This window comes from Carettochelys insculpta, chromosome 3 (genome assembly GCF_033958435.1).
Source record: "Carettochelys insculpta isolate YL-2023 chromosome 3, ASM3395843v1, whole genome shotgun sequence".
NCBI lineage: Eukaryota > Metazoa > Chordata > Testudines > Carettochelyidae > Carettochelys > Carettochelys insculpta.
This window is the reverse complement of record NC_134139.1, coordinates 61292824-61305719: the sequence shown is the minus strand read 5'-3', so window position 1 is coordinate 61305719 and position 12896 is coordinate 61292824. Positions and strand designations below refer to the sequence as shown.

Here is a 12896-nt window from a genome sequence, read left to right as displayed (position 1 = left end):
CTTATGGTGACATGTTTGTTTCTCACCCATAATTTATTTGGTGTTTTCTAAGGTTGGAAAGGATTTTTATATGCTATTTGAGTGGCACTCTGCTTCAGATAAAGAATGTTACAGTTTGTGGGTGTGTTTTTTTGTGCTAATTTTAACCTGTCAGATCTGCTTTGGCATTAAAGCATCTAAAGAAACTTGCTCTGTCCTTGCAAAATGGTGAATTTACTTCCTTGCACACCTTGTTTGGGAAGTTTATTGACCTCCATATATTCTCTGATCCAGCAAAGCACTGAAGCACAAGCTTAACTTTAAACAGGTGAATAGTCCCGTTAAATTCAATGTGATTACTCTCATGCTTAAAGATGAGCAAACGCTTCAGTGCTTTGCTGGATCAGGACCAGAGTGTGCATTTGGATATTGCAATCAAAACGGGGATTGCCCCAAATCAATCCTTATGACAGGATTCCACTCTACTATGTTTTCTAATCTAAGTCACAAATCTAATCTTAGTACTAGTGCCTAATGTAAGTTGCTATGCATCCCCAGCACCTAAGAGAATTGAAGGCCAGCTGCATGCCTTTGTTCTCAGTCTTAGGAGTGAGGGGCTGATGCTCCCAATGACAAACAAATCTCACACCTCACTGTTTAATTTATTGCACTGCTTTGGTCTTATAAAGTGTAACTGTGACTGCGAGAGGCAAGTGATTGGTGGGAAGTTCTATTTCAGTGTCATACCATGAGTATCTTCTTCTATGAAAAAGCCTAAGTGGTTCCTAAAATTCTATATGTATGAAGTAATTATGCAGAAATCCTGAAGTTTTAAATCTTTTATTTACTGCATTTATATCCTGTGACTGATTTTAAAATGTAGCACAATATTATGAAGTCTATTTCCACCTTCTACTTTCCTCACACATGGTAAAGAGAAAATGTGGATAAAATACTGCCACTACAAAAACAATAGCTATGATCAGCATAGTGTATGCAGCATACACTATGTCTACAGCAGAAATGTACATTAACACTATTTGCGTAAAGAATAGGCACACTATATAAAAATCTCTCTGTATAATACAACCATGGTTTCTTTTTCTACACATTAACTTATATTCACAGTATTTTGATATTTCCAGGTGTGTTTTAATGATAATTTTAAAAGTAATACTCTTCAACCGTGCTAAGAAAAGCCTAAAATAGGGGTAAAGTGACAATGTTTACACTGTACTAAACTTTTTTGGCAAAGTATATTAGAAGAATATAGTAACATACAGTTAGCTTTAAAAAGTGAAATTAGAATGTTTTAAATAGTGAGAGGACACTAGAAATCTTCACTGGTCATTCTTCATATTTATCTTTCACTATATTATGAAATTATTGTCAAGACAACCCCTCTTGTCTTAGTTTCTCTCATTTTTCTAAATCACACATTCATCGTTTCTTACAGTGGTTTGCGCATTTCAAAAACAGTAGAATTATATACATAGGAAGGCATTTGAATTCTCCTACTGAATCAAATAGAGAATCTAACTTTACTTCCTGAAGTACAGCTGTTTTTGTTTAACAAAAGCAGTAGGATAAAATTAGTACATATTCTAAAATAAGACAATATTAGCTTTACTAACAAGTAATGAAAATAAAACATTTTGGAATGCATACTTTCTAGGTTTATATTTCATTTGAAATAAATTGTATCCACTATGAAAAGCAGATATAAATGAAACAATTCCTTACTGCTAAGTGCAACTGGCAATTCTCAAGTAACTGATTAAAATCTTCACAGCTACCTTCAGAAAATGTAAGCTAGAGGAATCTGGTTCTTAAGTTAGTCACATAGCATCTCTTCAATCGATTAGGACACATTAAATAAAAGATCAGCAACAAAAATAGCTGGAAGGATAATATCAGTTTACTACTGGGAGATGTACCCTGTAGTATTTAAAGTACTCAAAGAGGCAAAGTATTTTTAAAGTGTTGCATTTATACTGTAACTGATATAAAAATCTTTCAGAAAATCAAATGAAGATATAGTGCTCAAACTTCCTGGCAGCATTTAGGTGAGTTGCTCTAAATAAAGACATTGTATGTCAATTGCTGTGATTAGAGATGGATCACTGGCTTGGGAAAATAGTTTGTGTACTGGGCATGGGGTGAAGTGAATATCAGCTAGAGCAACCCCCACTTTCAACTGTATTGCAAGTAAAAAGGTTGTGTTGCATTTTATTTTAGTGCATATTTAATGTTATTCATGTATTGAATTAACATTACTTTTTATATTTATGACTTGCAAAGGGGAGTTCTGATACTGCATGTTTAATCATGCTATTTGCAAATTGGACTAGGTGTGAATTATGGAATATTCTTAAAAGTTGTTAAAATTATTTGCATATGTGAAGTTTTAAAAATGGATTTAAAACCTGGCAAAAAGCCACTCATTCTTTCAAGAATAAATATTCATTAAAGCAGTCTTAGCTATAAAATGTTTAACAATTAGAAAGTCTTCACCCTGTTCTATGGATAGATGATATTACCAGCATTTGAAAGCAACTAATCTTGGGAAGAAATTGAGAAATGTGACCAAAAATTAGAATGCAAAAATGAATATTGAATATTTATTAATACATACATATATATATCAGTACTCATTGACATTAGAAAGCATGCTATTAATATAAATGAAGAGTGAAAAGTTAAAAAAAAAACTTTGCTAAAAGCACTAGACAATTACATTTTTAAAGTTCCTAAAAAAAAGTACATGGGGAGGGGCTGAGCTTTACTGAAAAAAGATGAAATTTCTGAAAAATATAAAGGGCCATTGTAGCAATATTTAGAATGAAAGCAAGCAGAGCAATTATTATGAAAGTTAGTAATCAGCTACAGATTGTTAGAGAAACATGCTGCATTTAATAGTACAGTAGCTTCTCTGATATTCTAGAATAATGTATAAATGTTTTAATCCTCAGAAGACTTGTTTTCATATGCCAGTGCTGATATTAATGTAATCTTACATTGCTAATACAATGATTTTTGTACCAGATTAATAAATATTTTCCTTTTAAATACTGATTTGGATCCTACAAATATTTGTCAATTACCATACCAGTATTTTGTAATGTTGCCATGTTCTGTCTTCTGTACTCCTCAAATTACCTCCAGCCCTTTCAGTTAGGCAGCTAGAATTTTGCTCATTACTGGAATAGTAATTCTTTCTTTATGTGTGTCCTTATAAATCAGGTTCAACCACATCTGCACCTTTGAAACATATTAACTCTACTTAATTTCAATAATATGTGTTTCAGCCTCACATTTAACTCCCTGTCTCTTCTTTTACTATACCTACGTGCTATTTTGGAATGGTGCCTAGTGATGACCTATCAAATCCTTAGCAGCTCTTAAATGGCATTTTTTATAAAAGGTGACATTTTGCCAGATGGGTTAACACTGACCAGAGTGAATCATCACCATTTACTTTGATATTCACTGCCATCTGACATTTATTACATTCCCAGAATGCAAATTGAGGTACTCACCAATGGACCTAAAGCACAACCTTTTGCAGTACATGCCTGGACCCTGAAAGAATGCAGACTCCAAGGAGTAAGTCCATAAGCATAATAACTTAGTTGTGTTGAGTTCTGTATTAGAATGCCATTCATATACAATCCATAACTGGTAATAATACCTACAGAGACAATGGGAGATTTAACAGGATCAACTTACCATCTGCGTGACAATAGAGGTATGTAGTGAAAAAAAAATCTTGCAAGCTACAAAATAGCAGGAAGATATTAACTAATATTTTAAGCAACTGAAAAGATTTCAGGAAATGTAGCAGCAATGCATGTATGTCAGTGAAACAAAACAGACTCTCCCCATCTTTAAATGTTGGAAATCTGGCCAGAGGTCCACATTCATTTTGTACAAAATTTATAGTGCTCCAAACAGCATAGTATAACAGACGTATTTCTGAACTAAAACAGTCAAGGCAATCTTAGAACTGAGAAAGTTGAGCCAATTCTCTTTCACAGCCTACTCTGCACATATAGATGAAACCAAAGACATGAAAGATATATAGCAGCCATTTTTAAATCCTAACACCCTCAGACGTAGAAAATATAGTGTTCTACATTGTAAATGTAATGCTGAAGGAGAGGCCAAAGAAACAATCCCTTCAACTATCACCTTGACCTTAGCCTTGATTCCAATAGAACATATACACAGGAATTCCTTACCTAAAAAAAAAGGTCTGTTTTTAATGCTAAAATATTTTAAATAGTCAGCACTTATAGTCTATATTTATATAAACCTCTATTAAGTTTAGGTTGCATGATAAGCAGACTGAAAATTTATTCTGTCACACCAAATACCTTAGGGACATTCCCTTTTGTTGGCAAGTGGCATGTAGACTTTCTGTTTGCTATTGTCATATGAACAAGATCCACTAGTCCACTGTCCTTTTTTTACAGCAGTTTTTACCTGCCTGGCCACTTAGACTTACCAATATATGAGCAATATTTTGTGGGGAGAGGGCGGCGGCAGTTCTGGTGCTGATGTTACATCTGAGTTGCAGAGACCTGCTGGTTTAACGTCTAACAGAACCCCAAGTGTTCACTTGTCAGATAGAGACACTAATAGGAGTGCGTGACCATGTAAAGAACAGTTTATAAATGGGCAAAAGAACCGCACACAGCAGTTTGGTTTTATTACCTGAAGAAAGTGCCCCTCACAGATTTGTTTCAGTCTTTAGTTTGACCACTTTTAACCTCCACATGGCTCCCCACTCCACTTACTTCTTTCCTCCCCACAACTGGATACCCGCCTCCTCCTTCTCTTGGCTATTTTAATGTTGAACCCAAAGGCTGGTTGAGTAGCTGGGGAAGGGGTTGTAGCAGACGACCCAGTCTCATCTCACAGCAGTATAGTAATACTAGGCTGAAATTTGCAAACACAGTGAATCTCAAACTGAAAGCTAACATTAAAGTTGGGTTCAGTATTTCACAGAGCTACACTACCGATTCTCAACAATATAGGGTATAGCTCCTCTAAAACTGAGGTCTTTCTCCATGGGAAAACAGTGAATTGCACCAGGTGGAGCGGGTGAGAGGGTTACTCCATACAAGCATGGTGCCTTAAACAGCACACAATATGCTGGTTTATTTTGCATGGACATTTTATGTTTTCATATAATCACAGCTGAGTTCTAAATGCACCAGAATGAATGACTGATTTTTCAGTTTAGGGGCTGTCAAATGAGAAAAAAAGTCAATGTGATTTTTTTTTCCCTAACCAAAAGAATAAAACAAAGCAAATTTGTTCAGGTTAAATGCCAATGACATTTTGAAATGAAGCATTAAATTGAAAGAAGGCTTCAAAATGAAACATTGGATGGTAATTAGTAATTACATTTTCAAACTGGTTCATTTTGGCATTTCTGATTTTCTTTTAGTTATTTTCAGTTTTGGCTGGAACAACTTGCTAAATTCAGCCTGAATTTGTAAAGAGACTTGGACCCCACAATAGGGTAGTTTTCTTCCCCCAGCTCTAGTTTTAAAATTAAGTGGGATTTGTTTTATGCACAAATTAAGTCTTATAGAGCCCTTCACAGTGTTCCAACACAAAAGCTGTGCCATTATAATAACAGAGAGGGAGCTGTGCTAGTCTATATACTATCAAAACAAAAAGCAGTCAAGTAGCACTTTAAAGACTAGCAAAATAATTTATTAAGCGGTGAGCTTTCGTGGGACAGACCCACTTCTTCAGACTGGTATGGCTGTGTCATTGTTTAACAACTTTGACATGCCTACCCTTGCACCTTTTGAAAGGATTAACTGGGAAACTGTATAGTGGATGCTAACATCCTATATTGTACACGGGCCACCAGCAGGCAATTTCACACCTGGAGATATGTGATGTGGTGTGCAGGGCTCTATATAAAGCTCTTCTGATGTCAGATTGCATGCATTTAAACTCCAAATTTTGCTGGATTGAAAAAAGAAACTTAGCTGACATCACTTAGGTTTGAATGAATTCCACGTCACTCAGGCTCATTCAGACATTAGAGAACCACTCTGTGACCCTCACACAAGCTTGAGGATGGTCATACCACATTTTCAAATATATTTAATGGGCTGACAAACATAAATGAGGACTCTAAAGCCACATCTAAAAACAGCCTACCCCATATTTGAAATAAATTATCCTGGAATAGCTGTTCTGAAAAAGCTTTCTTGAATTAGAGCAGCTACACACAAACATGTATTTCAAAATAGCGTTCGCTATTTCAAAATACAGCCTGCACACATAGCACTTATTTTGAAATAGCATCTAGAACTATATAACTTAATATAATAGCAATTTTGAAATAATTGCTATCCTGTGCCTTTATAGCACCTTTTTCGAAATAGTTATTTCAAAATAGGTGTTATTCTTCCTGCAGTGAGGTTTTCTGATTTTGAAATAATGCACTCATTTATTTAAAAATGAGTTGTTATCTCAAAATGACTGTATGGCCGGATTCTAACGTGAACAAATTTAATTCAATAGGCACCATTAAATAAGAGTCACTTACCACACAGTATAGCTAAATTTATCCCAGTATTTGCAGTAATTTTCATTCAAAGGGTACAGTAAGGAATAGTAAAGGGTAAATGCAAATACATGGTAGGTCAATTTTTCTAAAGTAGCATTCACTTAAATTGGTTAATTTTGTTATGCATAAGAATGATGGCTTTTGTGATCATTGAGGAATTATTATTTTCACAATTATTGAATAATTTTAGTTCATGAATCAGAGAACTGTGGAGTAAGGAACACCAAATGACTGTGACCCAGTCCTCCTGGTTCCCCAACATCTGCAGCTCCCAGTGGTTTGAACGGGATTTATGGGGGTTCTACAGTTTTGAAAATCAGGCCCACAGTGACTACAAATGGTTTTTGTAATGCTGCAATCAACACATTTCACACACAAACCCCTTACAACCAACCTACTACATTGCAACCCTGACTGGGTATGCTGAATGTGGCTGATCTGAACCTATATGCCTCAGGCTTCAATAAAAAAGAGAAAAGAGCCTTCATATGGTTGAATAATCTCAGTGCATTTATGTTTCCCTCAAAACTGAAATGTTTGAACTTACACTGAAGACTGTATTTGAAACTAAGAAGGGATTTTGCCTCTCAGTTGAGTGAGGAAATGGTTGCTGAATAAAACTGAATAAAAACTGGTGTGTTTCTATGGAACACTAAAGTGTTGTACTTCACAGACATCAATTTTACACTGACTCCGAGACTGATGCACTGAACATCTTGATTCCTTTTCCCCTTAGAAAACTGAAAGCTTGAACTCAGGACAGAGACAGGAATTATGTGGAAAAAAAAAACAACTTAGTAATGATACTCAAACTAATCATGCCATATTTTGACATCCTGTAGGAGACAATATTCCTTTGGAATTCCATGAAAAATTTGCACTGTGTAAAGAAAATAAAAGTGTATCTGTGTTTGGCCTACAATAAATAAATAAGTTAAAATAAATTCATAATATCTTGAATGTACTCCAGCAGATGGATATTTAAATAAAGAAAGCCCAGGACAGCCTTAAATGTAACCTTGGCATTTAGCGTGTATTGTACAGGAAAAGAAAATTTGAAGTACTTATAGTAATAATACTAACCCTTTAAAATAATGGTGTAATCATTGTTAATTTCCTTAATATGTATTATAAAAGCATTAATCACAATGTACTCATCTGGTATTTTTGTAGGTGTTGAAAATACATCTATAGACTCTCCACTATCATTGAGCATTCATTAATTGGGTCAGTATTTTAAATTATCCCTCCAGTAATGATATTGTGCACCATAAATACGATGAAAAGCAACTTTCCAAATATAATATAAACTTCTGGTATTTGTCTGAATACTGTCAGAAATCAAAAAACTGTTGTGTTTTTAAGAAAGCTGATGTGTTATCTCCTGATTTTAATCTTTACATTCAAATAACTGGTTCTGTTTCACAGGAACCTTCTTTTACTCTGTAATTTTCTGTGCAAAGAAGAAAAGGTGAATGTGTACTGAAATTGTGTGTACTAGGGGTCTAGATTTTAGATGCTGAGTCAGAAATTCAAGTTCTTATTGTAAATCAGACAAAAATTGCTGTTGTGGCCTTGGGTAAGAAATTTAACCTATCTTCTCACTGTTTCCACGTTTTTCTTGGGAAATTGTGTAATATAATTCCCTGTCTCACAGGTTTGTTATGAAGATTAGTTGGAGCCTGTCTGTAGAGCATATTGAAACAAGTTCAAAACCTGTCTACAAATTTGCCTATTAATTCAAAATTGCCAAATATTTCCTCTATGATGATAAAATGATCAGCAGTTACACAACTTATCTTAATATATTCACTGTCACCCTTGGGCTTCACTTACCACACAGTAGCCATGAAAAGACAATTTAATTCTCTGTTATTAGTCTAGACAGGATAGGGTAAAATCCTGACTCTGCTGATGTTAGATGGAGTATCATCACTGACATCAACGGGCCAAAATTTCATTCTTTCTTGCATTTAATTATTAAATAAAACCTTCAATTATGGGGCAGATAATGGGGTATCAGATAAGTCTTTATATATCAGAGTGCCATAACTTAGTCCAAACCCAGAGTCTGAAGATGAAAAGAACTACTGTCTGTAAGCTAGGGGTCAAATCCTGCAAAGTGCCTATGCTCACATGAATAATTGAATTTCAAAATGAGAGAAGTTTCTTACTTGCTTACTTACTTGTTTTTTTCCAGGCTCAGACACGACAGCCAACTTAATGCACTGAGTAATTTTCAATAATTTATTATTATTTCATATTTTCATTAAAATAGGTCACAGCAATGGCCACCCAGATCAACACCCCACTCATCATATATGCAACGTTCACATATTGGGCACTGGCCTGAGGAGCTAAGGATAATTATCAGACAAAAGGAATTTTGGACCATAATAATAATAAAAAGATCAAAACAAAAAGCAGTCAAGTAGCACTTTAAAGACTAGCAAAATAGTTTATTAGGTGAGCTTTCGTGGGACAGACCCAGTTCTTCAGACCATAGCCAGATCAGAACAGACTCAATATTTAAGACACAGAGAACCAAAGACAGTAAGCAAGGAGGACAAATCAGAAAAAATAATAATAAAAAAAAATAAAAAGATATGACTGTCTTCAAAAAAAGGAAATTGTGTAACTGGTCTAGTAAAGCTAAAGGAAGACTTGGTTCTAATGAATATAGAGTGCATCCTTTATTGAGGCTCCTAGTAGAAGTAGCATGCTAGCTCCCAGATTAACTAAACAGAACCTCTTTTATGCCTGATGTCATCAAACAGCCCATCCTACTTTGAACAAAGCAGTTGCACTGACTATACTACATGTGCATGAAAATGGTAGCAGAAAGGGCTTGCTGTACTGCATTCCACCTCAGTTCACCATTTTTGCTTGTAAGTTTGAATAAAGGAATGAATAATTGTGTTTGGTGCTACAACTTTCATACTCAGCCGTTTAATTTCCTCAATGTGCTGCCTACTGCAAGAATTCATTATAAACCTGAAACTTAGACCTGCTTTGTCAGAAAGCCTTTTATCAAAGTGGGTTCAGTCTTGAATGACATGAAGCCCAAGTTCACCAGCCTCTGAGTCCAAATCTGACTGAAATCAAGATTCAGTTTCCATGTTGTGATGAATTTCCTACCACTGGATCCTCACTCACCTGAACACATGTCAGAGCCTCTGCTTCTCATTTTACCCAAGGTTATGTTCTGCAGTCAGGCTTGATAGACTTCAATTCTGCTCATCACCGGTATTTTCACAGCTTGTATTAACAGCCCCTCTTTCCTTCTCCAAGGAAGCTCAGAGGCGGAGAGTGAGTCTTTCCACCATCAGATCTATCTACCATTGGATGGAGTGGATTTTGCTATTCCCTTGCAAGCAAAATCTACTCCATCAATTCTCAGGATATCATAAAGACAGCTGCTCATCAGCCTGCCTGCCCAACTTGAATCAATGGCTCCTAATGGATTTCCTGTATCCTCATGATGCAGTAACTCTTTACCCCATTTAGGGTAGAAGCCAGTGGGACAGTCAGAAAGATAAAACAGACTCCTGAGATACACTAGGGAGATCCAAATTTACAGTGTAGGATGGACCTGCCCAAACCTAGATAGTTTCTTGTGGTTTCAATCTGAAACCATGTGAAATTTAGCGGTTTGAGTTGAGTTTCGCTGTTTGGAATACAGTAGCATAAAACTCAGGGGATCTCAAATAATAAATCAAAGGAAAACAGGATGCATGCCCAATCAAACCAAAAAATATTGAGCTCAACCTGCAACCTCTTGAAACTATAACCTCTGGAGTGTAGAGGTCAAAGAAGAACATAATACTAGGATGCAAGAAAAGCTAAGGTAAAGTCCATCTGTACTATTTAGTTCACTTATTTGAATTAAGATTCCTTTTACCTGAAATCCTTTTTTTTTTAACTTCCAACACAATTTCATAAATGCTGGCACAAGCATTGTTAATGAATGAAGTGCTCAATAAGCAGCTCAAAAGATTTGTTGAAAATAAATAACACCAAGCTCGTAGGTGACTCAACCTTTCCTGAGATAACAGTTACTCAATAATACATATTAATGTGGTTCTACTTTCAATTAGCCATCTACAAATAAGACAAAGGGTAGAAAAGAAGGATTAGTAGAATAACAACATTCACAATAGGATTCAGGATCAGACTGTAGTTAGCCCTGCAATGGATGGACAAAGAGGAGAGGTGATAAATGAAACCTCCTCTCCTTCACCCCAGGGTAAGTGACAACTACAATGAGGCACAGGGTTAAAGGCCCTAATCTCTGCTAACACCCCTTCAGGTACCAGCTTCCTGAAAACATTTCTTCTCATAGCCAGCCAATGAAGTTCACCAGAGGAAAAAAAAAAAAAGAGAGAGAAACGAACCACTTCACCAGTCTTCTCTTCTCAGGAGACAACAGATTGGCATCACAATGTCTAACTAATTTAAGGAGCAAAGCTCTCATTTTCAAAAGGGATTTAGATATGAAGGAGCAACACTGAATACCACAGCACCTAAATACTTTTAAAAAGCTGTACCTTTGAAACTAAATTGCCATATTTACACATGCCCCTCCCTTTTGGAACAGGCACGTTAATAAGGCATATCAGAACAGGTTAATAAGGTGCTGACGTGCATATTCAGTGCCTCATTAGCATAATGGCATCCAGTTGTGCTTTGAAAGCGCTGCTTTCAAAACACAGACTAGGTGTATAGACATGGGCACTTCAAAACTCCACACTTTGAAATTCCTTTATTCTCAATTCGTTTTGCGTGTCAGTGCCTCATTAAAATGCCCCTTCCAAAAGGGAGGGGCACATGTAGACATGTCCAATTATATGGGTGTTGGCTATGATGTTCTAAAATAAAAATCTGAGGCAAACTTATAGGCAGAACAGTGCAATGCACATTATTTTGCAACTTATAATACTAGATATGTATCAGGGTTGATTATGAAATGCAAAATAATCTCTGTTCTTTTAAATATCTTCCACACCGTTTCAGTGATTTCTGGATATTCATTCATGTTGCTCTTTGAATGGAATTGGCAGGAAGCTATGAAATCAGGGAAATGAAAGTCCCATTTTCACATCTTTAAAAATATCCAATTGCCTAAAGATTAAGGCATGTACACAACAGAGAAAATGTTCCAAAACGTGATAATTTTACTATAAAACTTTCACACTACATGTGTACACTCTCTCTCTCTACATGAGTACAGAGAATGAAATGATTTTTAAGAACACAAGAAGATGAGAACAAGTATATTAAGCAATTAATCTGACAATTAAAATTAAATTTAAATTAAATTTAAAATTGACGTATGAGAATTAATCCTTTATTAGATGGTACAATGCAGACCCTGTAGGATCACATTCAAAGAATACCTGTTTTGGTCAGCTCAATTGTTCCGGAAAACATAAAGCAGTAATGTGCAGTACACAAGAACTATCAAAAGGGAGCACTTTTGAGCTACTAAAATCATGTGCTAGGCTGAAAGCCACAATCTCTTAGCCACAGACAATGATACTATCGCAGGTATTTTATGTGCTAAAATGATCATTAAAAATTAAGCACCACATATAAGCTGCCATTTAGAATATTAATTTACCTTTACTAATCATCTTTTTAACTTGAGGCTAAAAGAGTTCACTTACCATTCGGATACTCAGGCTTAGTCCAAGAGATGTTAAAGGAGTCAGATGAATATGACTGGGCTTTTGGAGCAGGAACACCTTCCGGTGTACTCTCATCTGTTACAGCTATGCTAGCTTTGCTTACTGTACATCCCCCTCCAGTGCAAGCCTTAAAATATCAAACATAGCAGATCAACAAATGCCAAAATATAAAGGCTAAAAAATAATGTTTGCAAAGATTTGTTAGTCTTCAGAAATTAATAAAGCTTACGTGTTTCACAGTAAGGCACATGTTTTACACAGCCTTCCAGAGTCCTCCCCCAAACTCATGTGGAATAAATATATTTCTTCATATTCCCTCACAAAATAAATGTCCTATCTCACTTAATTATATTTAGCTTTTAGATAGACTTTAAGTATTGTAAAGATGAAAGCTAATGCTATCCCTGCGAATGCTGAACTTACAGTATTTTAAATTTGAATGTAAGTCATGATGATGATTAAAATTCCATTGCTCTCACTGCAATAGTTAAAGAAAATTACAGTATATATGTACAGTATATATCATTTACAGTAGCACAACTCTTCTTGTAATTGAATAATGTGCACTCAGAACCTTCAGAGAGGGAAAATACCAACTGGCTAATGCTGCACTTAGAATGCAGGAAAAAAAA

At 35.5% G+C, this 12896-nt stretch overlaps 1 protein-coding gene across 1 annotated transcript in view; it reads right to left on the bottom strand.

The window, feature by feature from the left end:
- USH2A (usherin) overlaps positions 1-12896 on the bottom strand; it is a 581084-nt gene that overhangs the window by 254005 nt on the left and 314183 nt on the right. Inside the window, exons 34-35 of the mRNA XM_074989966.1 lie at positions 12244-12391; positions 3519-3670 (exon numbers count right to left, since the gene is read on the bottom strand). Of these exons, the coding sequence (XP_074846067.1) occupies positions 3519-3670; positions 12244-12391 (300 nt within the window). The remainder of the gene's footprint in view (positions 1-3518; positions 3671-12243; positions 12392-12896) is intronic.